Source organism: Trichomycterus rosablanca, chromosome 12 (assembly GCF_030014385.1).
Source record: "Trichomycterus rosablanca isolate fTriRos1 chromosome 12, fTriRos1.hap1, whole genome shotgun sequence".
NCBI lineage: Eukaryota > Metazoa > Chordata > Actinopteri > Siluriformes > Trichomycteridae > Trichomycterus > Trichomycterus rosablanca.
Window position 1 is genome coordinate 20,214,600 of NC_085999.1, and position 25,217 is coordinate 20,239,816.

Below are 25,217 nucleotides of genomic sequence, written 5' to 3' on the forward strand. Positions count from 1 at the left end.
ATGTCTGCATGGCTTTACTCTGGGTGCTCCGGTTTCCTCCCGCAGTCCAAAAACATGCAAGTGAGGTGAATTGGAAACACTAAATTGTCCATGACTGTGTTCGCTATAACCTTGTGAACTGAAAAGTAAAAAAGTAAAGTAGTTACGTAAGCTATTTACTTATTTATTGCCTAACGTGATAACCATTTTGCATTGTTATGGCAACTCAAATTACTAAAAATTTTTGTTTGAGCATTTCGTTTCAACATCTCAGTTGGGTTAAGATTGAAGCTCTTTGCCAGTTAAAATAAAAAACACACATTTTCTTGAAAATAAATAATTTTATTGTTGATTTACTTGGTCAGGCTCATCGTTCATATTTTTTTTTAAAATTTTGATCAGGACATGGATCACATAACCTTTATTGACATGTGACTGGCAGCTTTTGTATTTTTAGTTCTGGCAGAAAGTGTCTATTATTATGACTAGACTACATTTATGACTAATAAACATGCTAACATACATATTACAAATGTTTCCCACGCTTAATTGCAGATGCTTTTAAAAATATTGGGACACACGATATTGACAGTTTATTGCGTTATAAATATTAACGCTTACGCTATTTAGAACTTCGGCTGTTCCGGGCACTGTATTCTCGCGATAAGTTTTATAGCTATCTACCCGTAGGCAATGAAATCTCGCGATATTCGGCCCTGATTCGGGTTCTATTTGGCGTAGTGAAAATTGCAAGGTGCTGGTGGTGTGAAGTAGACTGTATATATAGATACTGCTAGTTATCAATTGTCAAACTAAACTTGCAATTGTATAGTTACCAAAGATTTAGAAAAACGCCTATTGGATAATTTTGTTGACTTGTTCTTTTGTATTCGTTGCAGTTTGTTTTTTAGGAGAATAAAATCGAGGTGACGCGTCGTTTGTAGAGTAGACTTCGGCTAGCTGCTTAGCAGGCGTGCTAACAAAGAAGATCTTGTGTGAACAGGAGTGATCCTCCTCACTAGTTTCTTTAGTTATGAGTCATGTGGTCGTCGACAATTCACACGGTCTAGATCAGCAGGTAAGTGTGAGTTTTCTGTACATTATTGGACCTACTTTGTTTTTTTCCCCGCATCGAATTTAGCCAACATTTCACTAGCTTAGTTTAGTAACGGTAGGGTGTCATATTTTCCAGTAAGTAGGTCAGGCACACTGCTTTAACTAAACAGCATGCACAAAGTACATTAGTAATCGTTTCAAAGTGCATTTGTATTTTTGACTGCTGGTGCTTTGGTTGGTGAACTGCTGATTTATCATGGTTAGTTTTGTGCGTCTAACGAATTTTAAGAACGGGAATCAACATGAGTATGTTTTTCAGTCCTGTCAGTGTACAGACAGCTTTCAGGATACTGTATGTACATTCAGAATTATATATATATATATAATTAACTATAATTAACTATTATATATATATATAATGCATGTGTGTGTTTATATATAGACACTAATTAAGAATCGTTTTCAGTTAATGTTCTTAAGAAAAGAAAGAATTCTGTTGCAGCAAAAACAGTTCAGTTGTCTTTACATTTACATTGACAGGAAAACTGATTTTTGGCTGCATTTAGATTTAGAATGTGTCTTGCATATAAGTGTTTTTAGGCCTGTATAAAGAGTTAAAGCGCATAAATTAAATACATACACGTTTAACAATTTAGGTTTCCTCGGAGAACTGCGTCATTATGGAGCCTAAGGTTAGCTAATGCTATAATTCCACTTTCGTTTATTGCTATAATATCACAAACTTCTTACACGCTTTACCTGGTTGCATATAGTTATGGTATTCGTAAGTATATTTTGCTAGTAATTTTAATAATTATTTTTAGCTCGGTTAATGTGGATAGACCTGCCTGTTTGCGTTTAAATATGGAGTCGTTTTAGTGCAGTGTAGAATCCAGTCCAGTTTTCTACAGATTGTTTAAAATAGGGATAAAACTTGGCTGATTTATAGTCATCAAGATGACCAGTTTAATCATTAAAATACTAGAAAAACCTTTTTGGTTTTGCTTTCTAACTCGGTACCTAACCAGACAGAAATGCAGCAGCCTTGCTTTAGCATGCCCTGTGTCTGTTGTTGTTGTCCAGAATGGAAACTGGATTTCCTCTGTAAATCCAGTAAACACGCTGCAGTTGTTTACATTTGCGGTCTGCTTGATAATGGGGAAATACGCGTGTATGCAAATCAAGATAAATGTAATGCGGTGTTAATGATCGTGTTTACTTCGAGGCCCACGTACTTTGTAAGTCGCACCTTGCGCTGCAACTGCGCAGGTATTAAAACTGTATTCAGGAAACGCATCGGCTTAGCAAACAACAAGCCAGCTGACGATTTGCAGAACCAATGGTAAACTGCTTTCATCGAGAGGATCAGTACGACAGGCCGCATCCGAGTTCTGCCTCCTCCGCTCACTTTAACAGAATGTCACTTCCACCATTTTGTTCTCTTCGGCAAACAATCCAGACCATCAAATCAAAGCCAAGTTATTAAATAAAGCTCATCTTACTAAGCGATTATCTACTTGCACACACGTATATAAACTTACACACAATTTTTAAACATTGCATGGATTGGTTACTATCATTGGTTGATGACACGTTAGCGGATGGAAACGTGTGCTGCATGAGCAGATGTTGCATTTACCAGTGCTGCTCCTTGCTTATTTACTTAGTCTTGCTAAGCTGGTCATGCCTCAATAACGTGACCAGCATTGGAAGTGTGCTTGGGATCACCACAGTGGGTATAAGGACTCACAATACTGTGTTAATTCTGTAATGCTTCTAGTCACACAGTCAAGATTGCCAGTTCTTTTAGCAGATAAACATCCCCATGTCACTGATGCACCTCCATGCTTGACCATGGGACCATCCATATTCTTCTGGACATAAGCTTTGTCTTTTCTGTGCCAGACAACCCACTGATCTATATGACCAAACAGTTCCACTGTGGATTCTTCACTCCCAAAACTCTGCAGACCACTGGTTGCTACTGACATTTGTCCAAGTTTTTGTCATGTCATCCTGTAAGTCTCTTTCAGGAACATGGGAAGTTTAATTTTTTTTATTGTCCTGATGAGATTGCTAAGGACTCTGGATGGAATTTTGGGCTTTCTCTAATAGCCAGACAGATTTGTTGTCTCTAGGGATGTTCAAGGTTTTGGAAATTTTATACCCATTCTCCCTTTGGTGCAATGAAGTTATCCGCTCTCAGCTTTAGTGACTGCTCCATGGTGGCAACACACATTAAACATCTCTGGGTGGTGTTTATACAACACATTACAGTTAAAGCAAATTAAGGAGGGTTATTAAGTCACAGTGGTTTAATCATATTGTAACCTAACTAGTTCTAGCAGTTCTAGGAGTTAAAATCAGGAATATTTAATAGGAGTTGAATATGGATGGATCGGCCTCCTGTTCAGGGTATGTTGCTGCATTGCACCAGCAATTCAGAAGAAATGCACCAAGCATGACCCTGACCAGGATAAAGGGGTGGTAAAACATGAAATATAAATGGAAAGAAGTTTTGAAAGTAAATCAGTAGTCTTATCCACAGCCATGTTGACTAGTGACTGATGATGAATTTGGTGTTTTCTAGCTTTCTGCCCTAGACTTGAACTCTGCAGATGGTGGAGGCACAGGCAGTAAGTTTTCCCTTACATTTTTAACTTCACGTGCATTTCACCTCAGAACAAATGTCTGTTTTTGTTAATGATGTGGTTTTTGTGGGCAGGATTAAAACTTCGGTTTTACACCAGATATTTTGTTTGTTTTTTTATTCCAGGCCGTTACATTCCACCTCACTTGAGAAATAAAGATGTCGCTAAAAATGGTAAGTGTTTTCACTAACAACTGTATGTTCATCTTGTACTCCTTTCATTTAGCTAAGGACTACAGACTGATGACATAAAAAATACTCATTTTCTTGGAGAAGAACAAGTGCAAATGCTATGATTTTTGTGGCGTGGTTCTGTAACTTAGTTCTTTGCCTATTTTGGCCCTTGACCCCATTTCAGGGGCTCAATTTTTATGACCTCACCACAATTTTAAATCTGTAACCTTATTATTTCAGTGTATTACTATAAAAAGTGCACATTCCACAAAATATTGGCTAAGTAATTTTCCTATTTAAGTAAAAACACAATTTTATTTAAAATTATATACATATTATACAAAGGAAAATATTTAATGTAGCTGATTGGGCGACCTTCAGATTCAATCAAGTACAGCAAAGTGTAATTAAAAAAACACTTATGTAATCAATTATTTAATTATTATTAGGGCTGCAACAGCTAACTGATAGTTTAGTCTTCATTTTATTTGAACTTGTATGTTGTATTCATAATGACCTGTCTTAAATGCAAACCCCATTTTCAGAAGATTTGTTGTGATCATTGTAATTTGTTAAGTCTCTTGATTCTTTATTTAACTGCTAAAAGTTTTGCAGGTGGAATATTTGGTTGACATTACATACATAATGGTCATGCTGCGCCATAATTTTTTTAACAGAGGACCCACACACGCACTCTGTGTCTACAAATCTCTGCTATTGTAGCGCATACAGAATGTTGCCTGTCATCAATTTACTGACATAACCATGGACTTCCCGCAAAAAGATGTCTTGATGGCAGTATGTGTTTCACTAAAATCCCAATATATACCTCTGCGTCAATGGTACCTTCACACGTATGTAAGTCAACCATGCAATGGGCATTGATGTGCCCCCATATGACCCCAGATGTTGTTTTTTGTGCCTTTTACCGGTAACAGTCTGGATGGTTTTTTGCATCTTTGCCACAGAGAACTCGATCTCCGTTTTTCCTGAAAACAACCTTTACCGTGGACTCATCTGACCTCAGCACACATTTTCAGTGGCTTTCGATCCATCTGAGCCCCTCTGATCTCGGGCCCAGAGAACTCTGCAGCATTTCTTTATAGAATTGGTTTATGGCTTTCTCTTTGTGCAATAGCGTTTCAGTTTGCATTTTTTGATGCAGGGGTGGACTGTGTTAAGTGACAACGGTTTTCTGAAGTACTCCTCAGCCCATGTGGCTATATTTATATTTATTACAGTAGCATGACGTTTTCTAATGCAATGCCATATGAAAGCTTGAAATTTGAGCTCACTGAGCAGTGGTTTCTGGCTTTTTCCTTAACTGACTTGAGATCCCTCCAGATTCCCTAAATCTTTTCACAATATAGAAACAGTAGATGGTGAAATGTTAAATTATTTGCGATATTGCATTGATAAATGTAATTTTTGAACTGATTGACAATTCTCTCCTGAAGTTTTATACAAAATTGTGAGCCATGACCCAGCATTGCTTATAAAGACTGAGCCTCACCTGTTACCACTTCACCTGCTTGTTGTAAAATATTGTGACTTGAATATATTTTGCCCCTGTCTAAACTTTTTTGGAGTGTGTTGCATGCATCAAATGTTTACACAATGCAGTGATCAGTTAATATACTGATAATCGTTTCTTTCTATTTTCGTCGGGTAAATAAAGATTCAAGAGAGTTAACTAATCAGAGTCCTTGTTTTATTGCACTTTACAAAATGTCCCAAATTTTGTTTAAATTGGGTTTTTATGTTTTACTTTTAGGAGTTTAAGAATATATATTATATATTTTTTATTCATGCATTTCCCCCCCCTTTTTCTCTCTATTTTAACATAGTCAATTAGTCTTCCGCTGCTGGAGACCCCAATTACCTCCCTCCGACAAGTGTGCAGTTCACCCACCCCTTCTTATTCGCCCATACTTTGGTGAATTTGTGTGTGAGGCCAGTACTACTCATGCACTAATATTCATGTTCCTTCACGTCTGTACAGGCCTCTTGGGCTTCTAACCAGGGTCCTTACACAGCAGACCCTACCTTTTTTATTCAGTCCGGTCTTTTCCCACACAACAGACCAGTGGCCAATTTTGTCTGCTGCACTGCCAGTTGTGCCTGCTAGGGGGTGCCCAGCTGACTGGAAGCAAAGCTGACACTCAAACTCTGAGAGTTTAGAATTCCAGTGCTGGTGTGCTAGTGGAATATCCCACTGTGCACCTGGGCACCATATTACTTTTAAAAACAGGTGTTTTGTTTTTTGTTAAAAAGAGGACATTGCAAAAGTTTTTTTTGTTTTTTTTTACAGAAGAATTAATTTAACAATAATTAGTAGTTACAGTTGCAAATATTTTATAATATAACTAACTATAACTAGTATAATAAGTAATTATGGTTTTAAATATACCTTATGTGTACCTTATATGTTTGCCAAAAACTCTTAATGTTTGGGGTTTTTATTTTTATTAATTAATTTATTAAAAATCTCAGGTGTCTTTACAAGTGGTTCGAGCCCCAAGGTTAAGAACTGCCCTGTCTCTTGATGGGCAGGAGCACTACGAATTACTATGAAGTTAACCTAGCTAATTACTGATCAGTTAATGTAACATTTTTGTGATGATAGAATTATCCAAAAATAAAACTATGTTCAAGTGTAACACCAAGCTACTTACCAAAATGACACTTGTTGTTTTTTGGGGATTTTTAAGTTTAATGTGAGCAATGACCAGTGCTCTTGTTTGGGTAAGGTTTTCTTTTTGGCTCTTGCTTTCACATCAGTGTGAGGACTTGTTTGATAGACTGATACAATGATTAAATTATGTTTCTTACTTGTACTGCTTTTCCATTTTTTTACAGCAGGAAATGCTTATTCCTCTAATAGACAGAGCGGTTTTTCAATGCCACCAGTACTGAGCTGTAAGTTTGCTTTGTCAGCTTTTGCTGCAGGTGCTCTGCTCATTTGTAAATGCATGAAAGTTTGATTACAAATCAAGAGCCAATGTATAGGGGCCAAAAAAAAAAGTTTAATAGGTTTATTGGGCATAGTCAGTGGTCTGAATACAGAGGACATTAACTCAAGCAACTTCTTTATATTTTTGTTGGAGATATGATATCTGCTCTTCATACTTGGCTATCAGCTCTAGTTGCCTGTGTTTCTGTCTGTATCTTTCCTATCAGTCAAGTCTGTGTTTACTATGGTGTCTCCTTACCTTTTTTTCAATGTCTTCAAACTTTGCTGTGTTCCAAACCATGTGCTATGTACTAAATACTATGTAATAATAAGCCAAGTTCATCTGTCTTTCTTTCTGACCACTTTGCTAGAGATTTATTTCTATTTACAAAGTGATATGAATGCCACTACCTTAATGACCTTGTTTGGTTACTTTTTGAGCCAGGCTACCTTGCAGCCATTTAAATGGCGGAACTGTAGGCCAGACAACATTGATAAGTGCAACATAGTGATTTTTTAGCTCTCAAGAAGCATAAGTAGGTAAAGATAATTCTTTATCGCTTATCTTTTTGATATTTTAAAATATTAAAAAGTGCAGATTATTTTTAAGTACAATGATTAAAAAAGAATCAAGACATTTTTACAGGAATATTATTTTCCTTAAATCTGTGTGCCACTATTGTTGCCACTTTTAGAAAGTCTAAATCTAACAGAAGTATATACTTATTCATATTTGTCTAAAATTTGACTAACTTTGGTAGACTTAGTCCTTAAATGGTCATCCATGACGGTTTTATTGTGATATGAGGTTACACAAGCCTAATTTTCTTACTTTTCAAACACAGAGAGACCAGAGAATACACTAATGTGCAACAGGTGGTTTAGTGGCACAAATTAGAAATTTGCTACAAGAACTAGGAGACTAATGAAGTGTAAAGCAACTGAAGATACTACCTGAAAGAAGCTATATTGTCTATATTGACTGGATGCATAGTAAGGAGGATGGTTCAGGTGGTGAGACAAGGAAATGCAAACAGCCGTCGCCCTAACTATAATCAAACACCACCCATCAGAAACCATTTGCTGTGAAAGACCCATGAACTTATCACATACAGTTTTCCAGATGTTACTGAAATCTTCACTGGGACTGTTTTTCTTCCAAAGACCTTGGGAACTAGTTGGGATACGTAGTTATCTTAGTCTCTTGACCTAATCCCCAGATTATGTTAAGGAATTAGCAGAAGAGAAGAATCTACAAGTATGCATTTAGGAATCTAAAGGATCTGGAGAGAAAGTACAAAATGATAGGATGCAAAATAATGGTTGCACATTATAATATAATTAATGCATAACAGAGTACTTAAGTGTTTATATAAGTTTAATTACATTATTGCTAATTTAGGATTTTTCTGTTTGTAAGTACATGATGATGATTTTTTAAAAATAAAAACATCCTCAAAGCAAAGATTTGCAATTCATTGCCCTATGCTTCTGCTCAGGTTACCCAGGACCTCCAGTCCAGGAGCTATCCTTCTATCACACCTATAGTGGTGGCTGGCCAGAAAGATGTGGTATATCCGCATGTGCCAATGCAGTGTTTACTTAGCCCTCATGCTGACAGTCACTACTCACAGTGATCAGTCACAGCATTATGACTGGAACTTTTTGAATAATTTAATAGACACTGCAGACTAATTTGCTGTAATACTATGACTGGATTGCTTGCTTTTGCTGCATGCTTAACTGAATTTAATGAATTATCAGTGAACTCGCTCATAAATCCAAATGTGGGGATTTGTTTAAAGGACACAATTATAGAAGTTGCCTCATTTATTGTGACAGTAAAACCCTTCAAACATTCTTTCAAGCTCAGTCATTGAATCTCAACTGTACTAAATTTGCAGCATACGCTTCGGTTCTGAATGTTTATCTGTTTATTTATTTAAGGTTTTGTAGATTTTTAACAAATTGTCGTACTTGACTTTTACCTTATTAATTCGCATTGTTCTGAAAGCTTGGTGTTCATGATAAATGGTGATTTCTTAAATGATTTTAACCCACGAAAGGTAAAAGTACTGTGTTGGCCTCATGTCCCTACAGCATGGAAAAGCTTACCTTATTTGGCACCTTTTGTAAGATACTTAATTTTTACAGTGAAGGTGCCACCCAATACCAAGACTCTCCTGCACATGAAAGACAGCGGTACCCCAATGGGAATAAGTATTCTGCATACTTGTGTAGTATGCGGCATGTCATGTGACATGACATGCCATTTCTTGGATGTTTTTGGTTGGTGATCAGCATGTATGCCAAATTTGAGCTGTTACTGTTCATGGTTTTCCATCACTTGGTTGACCCACCTGCCTCTAGTCTTTGAACAGAGTAGCATTGTATGGAAGGCAATAAGGGTCTGTTTTGGCAAAGCTGGTATGTTGATGCTTTTTGTGCCAATATTTAAATTATCTGGGTAATAGTGTCTTTTTATATGGGTCACTTGAATCACTGTTTATACTAACACTTGCTTTCTGCCAACTACTGTTTCTCAGTTAGACCTGTAAAGACAAACTGATTGTGTGGGCTTGGCTTTCTGCTACCTTTTCCCAAATGTCTCCTATTAAATTTCATTCATTCTAATTGCTTGTTTTGATTTACATTTTGTCCTCTTTCTGGAAGACTCTCCTGGATGGGATGCCACTCGCGCCAATTGCTTTGTTAATGGCTACCATGACAATCGAATGAACGGAGGTGCAAACTTCGGACGTGGCATTCCTCGCAATGACAGAAGTGGACGTGGCAGCTTCCGTGGCACTAGGGGTGGTGGTACCTTTAATCCGCCCATGCCAAACACAAGTGAGCTTGTATAACTTAACAAAACTTTTAAAACTTACGGCTTTGTTTTACATTGCTTGTGTCCAGGTTTTAAAACTAAATGCAATCTTGTAGATTACAGTGGCTTCGAAAACAAAGATGCCGGCTGGAATGCGGGTTTAAACAGGGATGCCTACTCCAGCTTTGGTGGACGTTCTGACAGAGGAAAGTCTGCTTTCTTTAATGACAGAGGAACAGGATCAAGAGGAAGGTAAAACAGAAACATTAATGAGAAATGTTAGAGAAGAACAGTGTGTCATTTTTTTATTTGTTATGTATCACTTTGTGTTATGTTCAGCACAACTGGTGTTACAGTTGCTGTCATTGTCAATTAACCTTTATTTGGACATACGTTGAGGGTGACTCTCATTTACAGTGCAGTGGATCAAATTACACACAGATTAAAAAAGTTAAAATAAAATTCAGCCATTAAGGCAATTCAAAAATCAATAAGGCAAGATTTAAAAATAAATTAAATTTATATAAAAACAAATTAAAAAGTACAGTAAAGGACCTTCTGAGATAAAAGGACAATGAGAAAAAAAATCAAATGAAAGTTAGAATAAAATAGCAATAAAATAGCTTAAAGGAACTAGCATCGAATTAAACATTTGTAAGTTGATTTGAGATGGTTGGACATTAAAATTAAAGAGTGTTTTTACATCTATAGTTTATTTACTTCCAAATCTGTGGAGTTAATTAGCTTGGAGCATTTTACCCTTGATTCTTTTTCTTTTTAAATCTAGACGCACCAAAATGCATCACAACAAACCATGTGAGAATGTTTACTCTGCATATTGGTCTCACGTGTCTAAGATGGAAGCAAGAGAGAAAATTTGTACTATTTTGCAATACTTCATATTTCTATGCAATTAAACATGAAACAAAGGTAGAAATTGCATTTGTTAATAGCTGTGGTAATTATCTGGGCAATATACCAGGTGAAAATACTTCAAAAGATTGCCAAACTTATTTATAGGGCACGTTGACAAGGGTCTCATTGTGGCTGTTTTGTACCCAAGTGTGACTACTGTGTTCGCACCAAGGGGAAACACTAGCCAGAGTCCAATTTAACCAGACTAAGGGCAGTTGTGAAAACACTGATGTGATTCAGTGACGCCAGAAAGCGGACACCAGTGATCCAGTCATTAAAAGGTCTGATAGACACTATGTTTGTGCGCCGTTATGTATTACATCTATGCTCTATGTTAATAACACACATGTAATGTATAAAAGAAATTCATTAGACGGTTGCTTTAATACTCAGTTAAACAGTGCCAGTTTTTGTCCAAAAATTTCTTTTTGGTCTGAACAGATTTAATTTACAGTGTTTCTGAGCAACTTGTAGCAAGACTTGAATATCATACAAATTGAAAACCAAATAAATAAAACATATACAGCTTTAGGATATTGTTTTATAATTTCATACATTCATACAAGTATTTTGTCTCAAGCAGTCTCAAATGCTAGTGTGCCAATTTTGAGAGAATGTCTTTGATTAGGTTTGATCGTGGCAGCTTTGGAAGTGGAGGAGGTGGAATGGGAAATAGTCGTTGGGTAGAGGAGTCCAGAGATGATGATGACTGGTCGAAGCCTATCCCACCTAATGAACGTCTGGAACAGTATGTACAACAACCTATCCCGAATAATGTGTCATATCTAAATAAGAATATCTGCCACGTTAACTATGTCTTTATTCTCTTACTTAGGGAGCTGTTCTCTACAAGCAATACGGGGATTAACTTTGAGAAATATGATGACATTCCTGTTGAGGCCACTGGTAACAATTGCCCTGGCCCTATCGATAATGTACGGTTAACAGTAAGCTTTTTTTAAAAATGTGCATGAAATATCCTTTAAAAAAACTGAATTATTATATGGTTTGCTGTATGTTCATGCTTTTCAGTTCCATGATGTTGACATGGGTGAAATCATCATGGGTAATATAACTCTAAGCCGATACACCCGTCCCACACCAGTGCAGAAGCATGCCATTCCCATTATCAAGTCAAAGAGGGACCTAATGGCCTGTGCTCAAACAGGTAAATAAGTTGTCAGGACCTACCACATGACACTGTATGTAGAATTTCCACTGAATTTGTTGGGTTCCCACACAGAGCTGTATTGCATACATAGATTTAAACTAAGTTCCAGGCACCCGGACCAGTCCCAGAGATTGCATATCGCACCGTGTAGAGACCCCATGCAACCGTCCCTCTCTTAAACACTGCCAGTTATGTTTGTGTGGTTGCTTGGCCAGTTTGGTGGCTCCCCTGCGATTTAAACAAGTGGGCTGAAACACTCTGCAGTACAATATATATGGTCATAAATAAGACCATAGTGATCACTGTGTTGATTTTGAATTAAAAAATGCCCCAATTAGCCTAACAATCATCACTGTACTACATTACATAAAGTACTTAAAGTTTGACCTAGTATAACCAACATGTGTCAAACACTGACTGTTTTTCAGTGTCTAATAACTAGGGATGCATCGATACCATTTTTTCCCAACCGAGTACATGTATTTTTGTACTCACCGATAACGATACCTATTTAGAATGATGCAATCTGGAGCATTATGGAATAGTGTAGTTTTTAGTGTAAAATAGTGCAGTGGAACAGTTGCTTGGGTTGCCATCACTAATTGTAAAAAAAAAAAAAAAAAAACACCGCACAGACATCATTGAGAAAGCTTCTGACAAGCTAACGTTAACGTTCATTAATAAAAGCACATAATTAACGTTGTGCACATCATACATGCGATGCGATTCTGCTGATTGAAATATTTACTTTAAAAGGATAATACAGTCCGATCCCATCTGAGCCGATTCTATCAGCACATACATTCGTGGTTCACCTCGGTAAATCGTAAACAACTCTGAGTCGGCTCCCGCTCTGTGGTAATAACCAGTATAATTAAGCCTGAGCTTTATAATGTAAGCGAGTCACACAAAATGTTCTGTAGTATTTGGTGTTTATTTACAACCGCATCATTTATTATAACAGTAAACACGGAGAGATGACTGAGAAAAGAAGCTTAAAATGAGTCGACTCCTGAATCACTTGTATCGACACTGTGAACAGAGTATTAAAGACACACACACGTCCTATAACGGCGGTCGCTGCTTTTGTAACCGGTTATCTTCGCTGTTAGCTCTATTTTGAAGGTTTTTTTTTTTTTTCAAATGGAACTAAATAACATTAAACGTGCGTGTGAGCGTGGTCAGTGAGAATAATTCAGTCTGTCTCCCGTGGGTGAAAAATTAATTGCTTTAGAAAGAAAGAAAGATAGAAAGATATCCTTTATTTGTCATATATACATATACAGATGTACAGTACAATGAAATTCTTTCTTCGCATATCCCAGCTGGTGTTGGAAGCTGGGGTCAGAGCGCAGGGTCAGCCAACTTACGGCGCCCCTGGAGCAGACAGGGTTAAGGGCCTTGCTCAAGGACCCAACAGTGGCTACATAGCAGAGCCTGGATTTGAACCGCCAATCTTCCGGTTGATAGCCCAAAGCCCTACCCACTAGGCTACCACAGGCCCTTTTTTAGTTTTAGAAGTAAAAAATCTTGCAATGTCACGCCCCCCCGGTCAGGCACTCGCCCCACAGGTTGAAAATCCCTGCGTTAACGCAGCAACGTGCACTAGGCACAAGGTATCGGATGTTTAGTATCGGAGCCTCGTTTGCGAGTACGAGTTAATGAGCGCGGTATCGGGCTAATACCCGATACTAGTATCGGTACTCATGCATCTCTACTAATAACCATTTTATACTAAACTACATGCATGTCTCTATGGTGTATACTCCACCTTGGAGACCTTAGTAAACATTTTTAAATGAACGCTGTTCTGTAGGTAGTTGGCTAGCATCATTTTCATGTCTATGCATATGGTTGATAGTGGTGTTATGCATACTCATTCCCCATGAGTGGCTGTGAATGTGATAAGTGGTTTGGTGATGTGCTTCATTACTCACGTGCTGTGTTTACTTAGGCTCTGGAAAGACTGCAGCATTCCTGCTCCCAGTGTTAAGTCAGATCTACACCGAAGGGCCAGGAGAGGCTCTACAGGCTTCTAAAAACAGTGGCCAGGTGCTTAAAATTTTCTTGACCACTCACATTTTTTACACTTAAAGACATTTGTTTCCAAATATTTTATCGTAGAATATAAATATTATCAGGAAGTTACAATGACTATCCTAACCACATTTTTTTAAAACAGGAGAATGGAAAATATGGCCGGCGTAAACAGTACCCCATCTCTTTGATTCTGGCTCCAACCAGAGAACTTGCTCTTCAGATCTATGATGAAGCCAGAAAAGTATGTGTAGCAATTTGCTAACTTTTTGTAGCTACTGGCTGATTAGGAAATCTCATTGCTAACGGTCTGTTTTTACTGTAGTTTGCATACCGCTCCAGGGTGCGCCCATGTGTGGTATATGGAGGAGCTGACATTGGCCAGCAGATCCGCGATCTGGAGAGGGGATGCCACTTGTTAGTGGCTACACCTGGTCGTCTGGTGGACATGATGGAGCGGGGAAAGGTTGGGCTGGATTATTGCAAGTGAGTGTTTTATCTGGACATGAAGAACTTACAGTTGTGGTTTTATGCACTTGTCAGTGAAATAGATTTAGAAGTCTTTAAAGTGGCTATTTTATTCGAAAAATGAAAGATTTTTTTTTATGTCTTCATGCCACTCACAGTCTGTATGCCCCTGTTGCCATGGCCCCACTGGGTGGCTATAAGGTGGTTCAGTCTATGGAGGCAGGATTAAAATGATGGAGTAGGAGGGCTGTAATTTTACAGCCCAGCTGTAACACCCTTACACAATCATAAGCAAACACGCTTTGTTCTGCTCACACCTGGCAACATGCAGTAGGGCCTACAAGCTTGGTGTATATTTTGTTGAACCTATCACTTCTCCACTGCAACCAGAAAGTGGAATAAACTTCTTACTAAATCAGTGTACATTTCCAGCCTAAATGCAAAACATTAAAAAAGACACACTGGTCACACAAGCATTTACTACAACTAATAGTTGTAATAATAATAATACCTAAAAAGCATAAGATTCTTAAAACATTGGCACATTATTGTCTCATTATGGGCAGTTGTAGCTAGGGCTGTCGCGGTGACAGAATTTCCCCTTGCGGTATTCAGACTGTCTCAATATCGCGGTATGCGGTTATATCGCCATTTTTTTGTTGTTTTTGAAAATTACTTAATTGATCTGGATTTTAGAGCTATATAAACAAGCTTTATTGTTAGGCTATGATTCGATATATTATTGCTTTATAATGACAAAGATGAGACAGCTTTAAGACCAATGAAATGCGTGTTTAGGCTATTGTTAAATACAGAACAGAGCAGGGATGTGCGTCTTTTCTCTATTAAAAAAAGGTTTAAATAAGCTTCTAGCCTAGGTTAGATATACACTGTGAAACAAAAAAAAAGTGTTTAGGCTAAATATTTTAAATGCACATCTAATCAAAATATGGTAATAGAATAAAGAATAAAGTCTGTAAGAGTTTAAACCTGCGTTATCATGCGCGCTAGACGAACCAACATGTTCACCTGATGTGTTTTAGAGAGGATCTGAGTGGGGTATAGCGATGTTCCCCTCGGTACTAAAACTCTCTCTGATGGTGCTCGTTGCATTAATACACTGTAGATGTACTGAACCTGCATGCGACTTTAGAGATCAAAGCAAATCTAGCCTGGTTATTGCGCCACTATTAACCATCTATTTAGTAGGTATAATTAACATAACAATATATACTACGTTTCAAGTTATTATTCGTTTCAATACATTTTTATTCAACGAAAAAATGCATTTAAATCATTCCAGCAAGCCAGCAAGAGAGAATCTGCAGGCTGCAATGCCATATTAACCGTCATTAAGTGTTTTAGTTCGCCAAGGCTGTTTAAATATAGTCTAAATTACAAGTATTTATTGAGTGTGAACTCAATTTAATCATTAATAAACTTGCCTATAATTCCTGTTGCGATTGTTTACATTTTAAAACACAAAGCCTGACACTCAGCAGCAACGCATGAGAACAGGTTGCGGGAAAATGTCGCTCTTAGCTCATTTTCATTATGAATTTATTTAACATTTATTACGCACCAATGTAAGCGTATAAAACAAGATGGACCTGCAACAATAAAAAAAAAGGAGAAGAAAGAAAGAAAAAACGTGAATATCGCGGCGTTGCGGTTGTCCAGCATGCCCTGCGGTTGGCTGGTCTATACTGCGATATTTCAAAATTGCGGTTAGCGCGACAGCCCTAGTTGTAGCCTAGCGGTTAAGGTACTGGACTAGTAAGCTGGGCCCTTGAGCAAGGCTCTAAGACCTTGTATACTGTAAGTCGCTTCGGATTAAAGTGTCTGCTAAATGCAAGGAATGTAAATTATGGCTCTGGTTTTGATTAGTTTAGAGTAGTACCAGGAGGATAATGTTAAATGTTATGTTATCTTTATTTGTAGTTAGCTATTTTTTTTTTTTTTTTCTTCATTAACTTTTTTTTAAAGAACATAGTAGACGGCTGTCTGGTGATGCAGCATCCTAATGTGCTAACATACCACTTCTGATTGTTCAAACTTGCTATTTAGAATCTCGGCAGAGCCACCGACCCTGGTTGACCTGTGTGGGAACCCAACACTGCCAAGTAATAAGAAGCAGTCGCAAATACGATAGATACAGGGTGTGTGGTTATCCAGCTCTCCTTGATCAGATCAGGAAGGATCTGGCTCTCTTTTATTATTAATATATCAATATTAATATGATCAAGTACCCTTCAGGAATTAGTATACCAAATTACATGAAGTTATAACCACATTTCAGCATGCTCACATTAGGAAAGATTTTGGCCAGTCGCAGAGTGGTCATAATTTAATATAGTCAAAAATCGGTTACAACTACTGTCGATAATCTGGATTATTACTGCACATAAATCAGGTTGGTTTTCAAGGCATGGTAAGACTGGTTTGATTTTTTATGTAACTTCATTACTAGAAATCATAATGTACAATTCCATATTTTTCTTTAAGGTATATAAAAACAAAACTATTTTAATAATTTTTAATAAAGCTTTCCCCTTTAAATGGCAGTTTTTTTTACTTATTGGTATAAATGCTTACATTTATAGTAAATTAAATGAAAATTTTATAACGTGCCTTTTTGCAGTGTCATTTAGGTGTTTTAAAAACAAAGGCTTTATTTAATACCTTGTTTGAAATAACAGCCCATTACCTACCTAGCTGGGTTATGAATAGTATTTTTATTATTAGATAAATGATGTGTGTGTAATGTATTCATCAATTTAGATTATAAAGAATAATCAGATCTGTACAAGACTAAATTTTCTTCATTAGTTACCTAGTTCTGGACGAAGCCGACAGAATGTTGGACATGGGCTTTGAGCCACAGATCAGACGTATAGTGGAGCAGGACACCATGCCTCCTAAAGGTGTTCGCCAAACCATGATGTTCAGTGCCACCTTTCCTAAGGAGATTCAGGTACACAGCTATAGCTGATACACGAAGCAACACTGTTGTCTATATAAGCAGTCGTTATAGCCATGTGTCTTGTTTACAGATCTTGGCGCGTGACTTTCTGGAGGAGTACATCTTTTTGGCGGTTGGTCGTGTAGGCTCCACCTCTGAAAACATCACCCAGAAAGTGGTTTGGGTGGAGGAGAGTGACAAACGCTCATTCTTGCTGGACCTGCTTAATGCCACAGGTAAAGCCATCTATTCCCATGCTAGGGTGTAGGCTGTACATTAAACCATGTTTGTAGAATGTTTTCATGTAAAGACTGGATAACAAAGAGCCATTTATGGTTGAAATAAGGTATTTAAAGGTTCAATGTTTGTTGCAGAATTCTAATAGTTAATATAGTCTGTAATATATTTGCTTAACGGGTTTTAAGAATGATTGATAGTTCTTTTTTTCTTTTAAAAACATTTTGGTGGTTAAAGATGCATAAAGTTTACTGGGAGGTTTGGTTCTATTTAGTCATTCCAAGTGAGGTTCAGGAAAGTGCAACTGAAACTCCTGAGAGACCAGGTAAGTGTCTAGTTTACAGCTAAATAATAGCATATAATAAAACATGTTCATATCCCATCAGTCCTCTATAAGCTCCTTCCTTTTTCTTCTGCTTAAAAACACTGATCTTTTTTGACAGAATGCTTGTCTGACAGACATTCACATTTATTTTTAAGCATTGTCTGCTCCAAAAATATTTTGGTGTGTAATTTATTTGCGTTGTGTCCAGTTTTCCATCAATTTAGATGTTGCCTCTAAAAATCATGGCTAACCATGGTAACCCATTTTCCAGTTGTGCATTTAAACTCATTTTGGTATGTTCCGTCCAGGCCTAATGCTTACTCTTGTAACACATCCTTATAAAAAGAATTAAAAATGGCCTTGATCTTGTGTTTCCATGGTTACTAGCATAACATTGAACAGATAAATATAAAAGTGAGTGGCTGTTTGGCTGAACTGGCATTTGTGTCCTACCCTTGCAACTCTGCACAAAAGCATGTAGCAAAGCCTCATCATTCACTGTTTCCATGTCAACATATCTAAGCACTGCTGCTGTTGCTGCTGGCAAAAAAAGGCTAAGGACTAAATAAAGTCGTTTTAGACAAAGGCCTTGTTTACTCCTGACTCGCATCACATCTTATTAAGCTTTGCTTGATGCCCAATAAAGAAAACACTGTGACAAACATTGAACCCAGTTTAACACCAGAGAAAATTTCACATATGCAATCCCATTTTTGGTTGCCATTATACTTTTATTTTTAGGTCCTCATCAATTAAAACACATTGCTTATGTGTAGTTTGCAGACCTTATACCTTTGTGTCTCTGGGTGCAGGCAAGGATTCACTCACGCTGGTGTTTGTGGAGACCAAGAAAGGTGCAGATGCTTTGGAGAACTTCCTGTACCATGAGGGATATGCTTGTACCAGCATCCATGGTGACCGATCTCAGAGGGATAGAGAAGAGGCGCTTCACCAGTTCCGCTCAGGCCAATGCCCCATCATGGTTGCCACAGCTGTGAGTATTTGCTAAGGCTTCTGTAAAAGTGTGTTGAATGCTAGTAGCACAGACTGTACATGAATGCTGTTTATAAATAAAGTTAGCTTCGTCAAGTCTCCAATAATATTTAATTAGATATGAGAACACAGAGGAAGGATTCTAAATGCATGTCCGTGTCTGTGTGACTATCCTCTTGGAGCTTTGGTTTCCTTCCACAGCCCAAAGACTTGTAAGTTAGGTGAATTGGAGATACAGAATTGCCTGTGACTCTTTGATTTCATGAATGTAACCATAGTGTAAAACATGATGTAAAAATCTTAATAAAACAGACTAAATCAAACAAAGGGATCTAGGCCCTTACTTGTGTAACTCAGCTATTCAGCTTACTGGACAGTTTATTTATACAGACCCCGTTTGCAGAAAAGTTGGGACAGTTTGTTGAATGCTGTAAGAATATACTACTTGTTAATTTACATTTTCAGCATTTAGCAGACGCTCTTATCCAGAGCGACTTACAGAAGTGCTTCTATAGTGAACATTTTATTTCTCAAGTTTAGGTAAACAGTCGAAGAACACAAATCTGCTAAAACCTGTTAGAACCAAAGTGCCTTTTTTTAGTAAAAAGGTGGGTTTTTAATCGTTTTTTAAAGACAGCAAGAGACTCAGATGTTCGGACAGACAGAGGAAGTTCATTCCACCACTTCGGCGCTAGAACAGAGAACAGCCTTGATGCTTGTCTTCCTCGAGTCCTGGGTGGAGGATCAAGTCGAGCAAGACTAGAGGCTCGGAGGTTGCGTGGTACAGAGCGGGGTTTGATTAGGCCACGAAGGTAGCTTGGGGCTGGTCCATTTTTGGCTTTGTAGGCAAGCGTCAGTGTTTTAAACTGAATGCGTGCAGCTACAGGAAGCCAGTGAAGAGAACGTAGCAGTGGGGTGATGTGGCAGTGTTTAGGTTGGTTAAAAACCAGACGTGCAGCTGCATTTTGAATTAGCTGTAAGGGTTTAATCGTGGACATGGGAGCTCCAGCCAGAAGGGAGTTGCAGTAGTCCAACCGTGAGATTACAAGTGATTGCACCAGAATCTGGGTAGCTTCCCTGGAGAGAAATGGACGAATCTTCCTGATATTGTACAGGAGGAACCGACACGCTCTTGTCATGTTGGCTATATGAAGAGAGAATGTCAGCTGGTTATCAAGGACAACACCAAGACTTCTTACCTTATCAGATGGTCTGATCTGGGAGTCATCCAGAGAAATGACTAGGTCCTGGGTTGGAGACTGATCTCCAGGAATGAGCAACATCTCTGTCTTGCTGGGATTAAGTTTTAGATGAGCCGACATCCATTGTGAGATATCTTGCAGACATGCTGAGATACAAGCTGAGACTTGCGTGTCTGAAGGAGGAAATGACAGAACGAGCTGAGTGTCATCTGCATAGGAGTTGTAGGAGAAGCCATGGGAGGCTTAATTAATTAATGTTAATGCTCTTCAACCTTTATTTAACTGACAAAAGTACAAAGAAAGGATTTCCAATGTTTTTATTATCAAACCGAATTGTATTTGTAAATATATATGCAACTTTAATGCCTGCAACACACAAGTTGTGACTGGAACGTTAACGATTTTCATTTGAAGACCAATCAGAATTGCAGAAAGGCCAGTCTAGCACATGGACTCTGTGTCTACAAAGCCATGCTGTTGTAGCACATGCAGAATGAGGCCTGGCATTGTCTTGTTAAAATAACCATGGGTGTCCTGAGAAGAGACATTGCTTAAATGGCAGCATGTGTTCCCCCTAAAATCCTAAAACACTGTGATGATACAAACATGTGGACAGTCACCCATGCTGTGGGCACTGATGCACCCCTATTCAACAATAGAAGTGGTTTTCTGCCATCTTCATTAATCACAGTCTTTTTGGCACAAATGACCTGGCATCCAGTTTTGTCAAAACCTAGCTGGTATGTGGATTTTTCTGCCAACAGCATTTGTTTTTTTGTCAATCTAAAGGGAGGTTGTACCCAGTAAACTGCATTTCTGCATATAATTAAAGTATGGCTTTCTCGATACATAATATAGTTTCAGGTTGCATTTCTTGATACATTTCATTATTTCCAAGTACTCCCGAGGCAATGTGACTATTTATTGCTGTAGCATGATTTTCTCATTCCACATATATTCACATAGGTCACATATATTCAGTGGCAGTTTCTTTGTAGCAAATGTTTACCTGAAACTGTGCATCTCCAGTTACTTTGGTTAAATGTCTGCCCTTGTGCAAGCAAGAATTAGATAGGTGATATTTTGTCAACATTTGATTTATAGCAGCAAAGTAGGGATTTGTAGTCATTTGAACTGATGACCCTCTCATGTTGCAGGTGGCTGCCCGTGGACTTGACATCTCCAATGTGAAGCATGTGATTAACTTTGACCTGCCCAGTGACATTGAGGAATACGTCCATCGCATTGGACGTACTGGCCGTGTTGGAAATCTTGGTAAGTTTACAGAATGTGAATTGGTTGCAACCTACTTTAGGTACAATATATCAATATTGTTTTTATAATTATGATTATAAAAAAAAAAACAATATTAAAGATATCATAATTATTTTAAATATGATCTTGCATGTATTCAGGTTTGGCCACTTCTTTCTACAATGATAAGAACAGCAACATCACTAAAGATCTGCTGGACATCCTGGTGGAGGCTAAACAGGAGGTTCCTTCCTGGCTGGAGAGCTTGGCTTTTGAGCACCAGCACAAGAGCAGCAACCGAGGCCGATCCAAGAGGTTTAAACTTTTATTTATTTCTTCTATTCAATCATTTGTGCTTAACTTTTTATTATGATTAGAGATTTGATGCTTTTTGTGTGTGCAGGTTTTCTGGTGGCTTCGGAGCCAGAGATTATCGTCAAATACCAGGAGGTAGCAACAGCTTTGGCAACCGTGGTGCTCGCAGTGCTGCAGGCAACCGAGGTTTTGGTGGTAATAAGGGTAAGGTGCAACTGATTCGTTATATGTGGGTAAAACAGGCTTTTGGTCTGTTCTTAATTTATTATTTGTCAGAAGGTATTAGACCTTAAGTGTTAAATTAAAAGAATTTAAAAACAGTATTTGGTTCTTGTTGTCAACAACTGACCCAGTGCATACTATGCTACGTTTAAACGGGAAATAATGAGATTACAGTACTAGACTACTACTACAACTAGGTACTACTTTTGTGAATTTTGCTGTTATATCCATATGCTTTTAATTATGTCCCTTCTCTGAACCACACCTGTCCTTAAAATTATCTTCTGCCCAGGTTGTTTATCCTAAATGCTCTGTAAAACAGTTAATTAGTCTCCCCAAATGAATTCTACCCAGATATAATGACCGACATGATTTTGGAGTAATGTTCCCAAAAAAACTTGCTTTAAAAGTTTACCACCCGTTTTATAATGGACAGATTGACAATCTTAAGTAATAATAGAATATGTGTCTGGTGCAAAACTTATATGCTTTGCTACTGATTGTTTACTTACCTGTGTATGTATAAGGGAAGTCTTTATTCAATTGCTTGTTTCAGTGTATTTATTTACCATAATGTATGCTTTTGTCTTCTCTCTGTCCCAGGTGCTTTTGGAAATTTTGTCAGTGATGGCTATGGGGGAAGTTACGGGAACTATGGAGGAAGCTACACCCAAGTTGACTGGTGGGGCAACTAAATGTGTCTGTGCAGTTGCTCATCATGCCAGACTAGCTGAATGGAAACCACATGTTCACATAGCCAGACTCTGCGCCCTGTGTAGCTTTCTGAACTTACAGTACATTCACACGCTGTGATTCTCTGCCTGCCTTCTGAGTGGAGCTTAAAAAGATTGAATAGTTGTGGCAGAACAGAGAGTCACGTTATATTCATAAAACAACACAGACACTCAGTTATATGCTTGATTTCAAATATTAGGCTTAGTTCTAAACTGCACTTTTTTGTTTTATGGTTTGTTTAGTAAAACAAAACTGAGAATCATTTCTGTGTTAATGTGCTGTGCCTTTACATTCAAATAAGAGTTTTTTTTATAATTTACATGAACTTGGCCAAGAGCTTAATTTGTTTTTGTTGTAAGACATATAAAAGTATGTACTTAAGCAAACCTTGGCAATCAGCAGAATGTAGCTGGTATAAGTCACGATTCCGATTAAACTTTAAATTGACACAGGGAATTATGTGGCCTATTACTGGCCATAGAACTAACAGCTCATGGAACCAGCACAGAGGCATTTGGTTCCAATGTGTGGCAACTTTGTTATGAAGGACAAAGAGTTCTGACTTTTTGCTCACTCTATCCTGGGTAGGCACCTCTTAAGGAAATGGTAGTCTTCAGAAAGGCTATTTCAGTTGTGATAAATAGTCATGACAAAATGGTAAACACTCAGTGTTAACTGCACTCAGATTTAAAGACCGAGAGTGCTGGAACTTGTTACTTCCACTGTTTTTAATTGACTTGACAGTGTTATGGCAGCTAGTAAGTACCACATGCTAGCCACTCTAAATGGGCAGCATTTTTGTTTTTTTGTAATTTTTTTTGTTTTGTTTCGTTAGTTTTTTTGGAAACACCTTTAAGAAAAAGAGATGGATTGGGGAAAAGTGTTTCATTACAAAAAACAAAGAAGCAAAAATGTGCCTGCCACTTTAAAGGCGAGTTCAAATGGACCATAGTACCAAAGCAACCCTGCCTCTCTATCATGGACTCTTTGATTATATACACATGCTAGTGTTTTGTTTTTTGGTCAAGAAGAGAGAAATTCTGTCACAGGCTTTACGTCATTACAAATGTTTTCTCTTTCAAGCTGCGTTGAAATGCATGGCTCATATTTTCCTTGGAAACATGTAAAGAATTGGCTGTGAGGTCAGTCTGAGGCTTTAACAAATATGCCCAGGGTTTCTGAGTTGGGCGTTCTGTTGGGCTCTGATCACTGTGTGGTGGCCAAACACCAGGTTTCCCTTACTTTGTTGAACATTTTAATATTGTTGCCTCCTGGAGTTTATCTGCTCTGATTAAAGAAATAACCCCTGGCCAGGGTGCCAGCTTTCTGCTTCCTGTACAGATTAAGGAAGCTTTAGAGAGAAGGAGAAAAAAAAGCATTTTAAGTGCAATAGTTTTTTCTCATGTGTGTTGTGCCTTGATTATATATACATATATGAATATATTTTTTTTAATTGATGAACCGAAGCTGATGCACTGACAGTATTGAGAACTTTAATGATGAATGGTGCTACTTAAGTTAGGTCTAGGCCTAGGTATGTTGTACCCATCAAGTTTTACAAAGTTTCTTAATTGCACATCTAGAGTTTTATAGAAAATGTCTTGGGTGTGTGTCCTCAAGCTTCCAAATGTTGTAAATGAAGTGGTAGAAACGCAGCTTGTTTACAAAAGGGGAAGGGATTTCAATATTTACCAGGATTTATTTGGGACCAGGGGGATTAGCAGTGGGGGAATTTAGCTCTTTGCACACAGATTTCTAGATTCTACTTTTGCTGCTAGTTTGTGTAATTTATTAAGCCTTTTTTGAAAAAGATATTTATTTTTGTAAGCCTCAAAGCGATTCTTTAAAATTTTAAAGAAACTTGACCAAAAGACAGTACAAAAACACTGGCACTTGAATGTTGAATGTCACCTGTATGCGTGGAATTTCTATACTTCGGGGTAGTGTGAGCTTTTTAATGTTTCAGACATATTGGACTGAGTCAGTTTCCACAGCTGTTTACGGCCTACAGGCCATATTTCTATACAATTATTGGTTGATTTGGCTACCAAATTTGGAAATAGAAGAAAAACATGCCAAGGTTTGGAATAAAGAGTTAAAAAAACTCAACAGGTTCTTAATTGTATTAGTGCAAACATTTCCAGTTTCTCAAATGTGTGCATTTTTGTTTTAAATTGAATTTTGTTCTGTTAAGGTTTAGTTTCAGTGAATGTCTGGCACAAGGCAATCTTACACATGTGGTTCTTCTCTAGTGTTGCATTTGCATATTTCGTGCCTCTGGGTTTAGGTCTTTGACAGGCACTTAGCAAGTGATAGTTGTTGCTAAAAGTCTTACTGTCTATTTGCAAAATTGAGTTTATACCCTGCAGAAACAGCAACAGCTTATGACTTGCTAGCCTTTCTGAAAGCCCCCCAGAGCACTTTAGATTTAGTATTTGCTTTTTGTAGTAGCGTAGAAGCTGTGCACTGTATGAGAGAACTCATCTGTGCAGTCATTGTATGATTTTACCAAAATTAAAGTTTGAAATGCTAATTCAAGTACAAAACAGCATGTTTTCTAAAAATGTTTGTTGTAGGAGAAATGGGGAAGAACACGTAGCAGCTGTTAATCGTGTGGCTGAAACTTTGGAGTTGTTTAGAATTTGACTGGTTTAAGTTTGTTTACATCTGATAAAATTCTTTCCTGAACTCAATGTCTTTTTGTCTTTATTTTAAACATTTACATTCCAAAAAATGGGATGG

At 37.7% G+C, this 25,217-nt stretch overlaps 1 protein-coding gene across 7 annotated transcripts; it reads left to right on the forward strand.

Moving 5' to 3' along the window:
* The first annotated feature begins 614 nt into the window (after positions 1-614).
* Positions 615-25,163, forward strand: ddx3xa (DEAD-box helicase 3 X-linked a). Of its 7 annotated transcripts, XM_063006005.1 has the most exons (22): positions 615-733; positions 879-1,057; positions 3,626-3,671; positions 3,812-3,859; positions 6,719-6,778; positions 8,312-8,383; positions 9,486-9,662; positions 9,756-9,891; positions 11,183-11,302; positions 11,390-11,489; positions 11,587-11,722; positions 13,680-13,777; positions 13,908-14,006; positions 14,088-14,248; positions 17,060-17,204; positions 17,284-17,428; positions 17,704-17,754; positions 18,567-18,748; positions 21,107-21,224; positions 21,365-21,518; positions 21,607-21,722; positions 22,344-25,163. In XM_063006005.1, the coding sequence occupies exons 2-22, from the start codon at positions 1,013-1,015 to the stop codon at positions 22,433-22,435; spliced, it is 2,301 nt and encodes a 766-aa protein (XP_062862075.1). In that variant the 5' UTR covers positions 615-733; positions 879-1,012; the 3' UTR covers positions 22,436-25,163. The 7 variants fall into 7 exon arrangements, with proteins under 7 accessions (XP_062862075.1, XP_062862074.1, XP_062862078.1 ...); XM_063006004.1 differs by lacking the exon at positions 615-733 and having other exon boundaries at positions 753-1,057; XM_063006008.1 differs by lacking the exons at positions 615-733; positions 8,312-8,383 and having other exon boundaries at positions 753-1,057.
* Positions 25,164-25,217: the final 54 nt, after the last annotated feature.

What these genes read in the sequence shown, in the direction of transcription:
- ddx3xa (XM_063006005.1), top strand. Translation starts at nt 1,013, where the DNA reads ATGAGTCATGTGGTCGTCGACAATTCACACGGTCTAGATCAGCAG. An exon ending in AATGGCCTGTGCTCAAACAG is followed by an intron (nt 11,723 to 13,679) that starts GTAAATAAGTTG and finishes GTGTTTACTTAG; the next exon opens with GCTCTGGAAAGACTGCAGCA. An exon ending in GTTGGGCTGGATTATTGCAA is followed by an intron (nt 14,249 to 17,059) that starts GTGAGTGTTTTA and finishes TTTCTTCATTAG; the next exon opens with TTACCTAGTTCTGGACGAAG.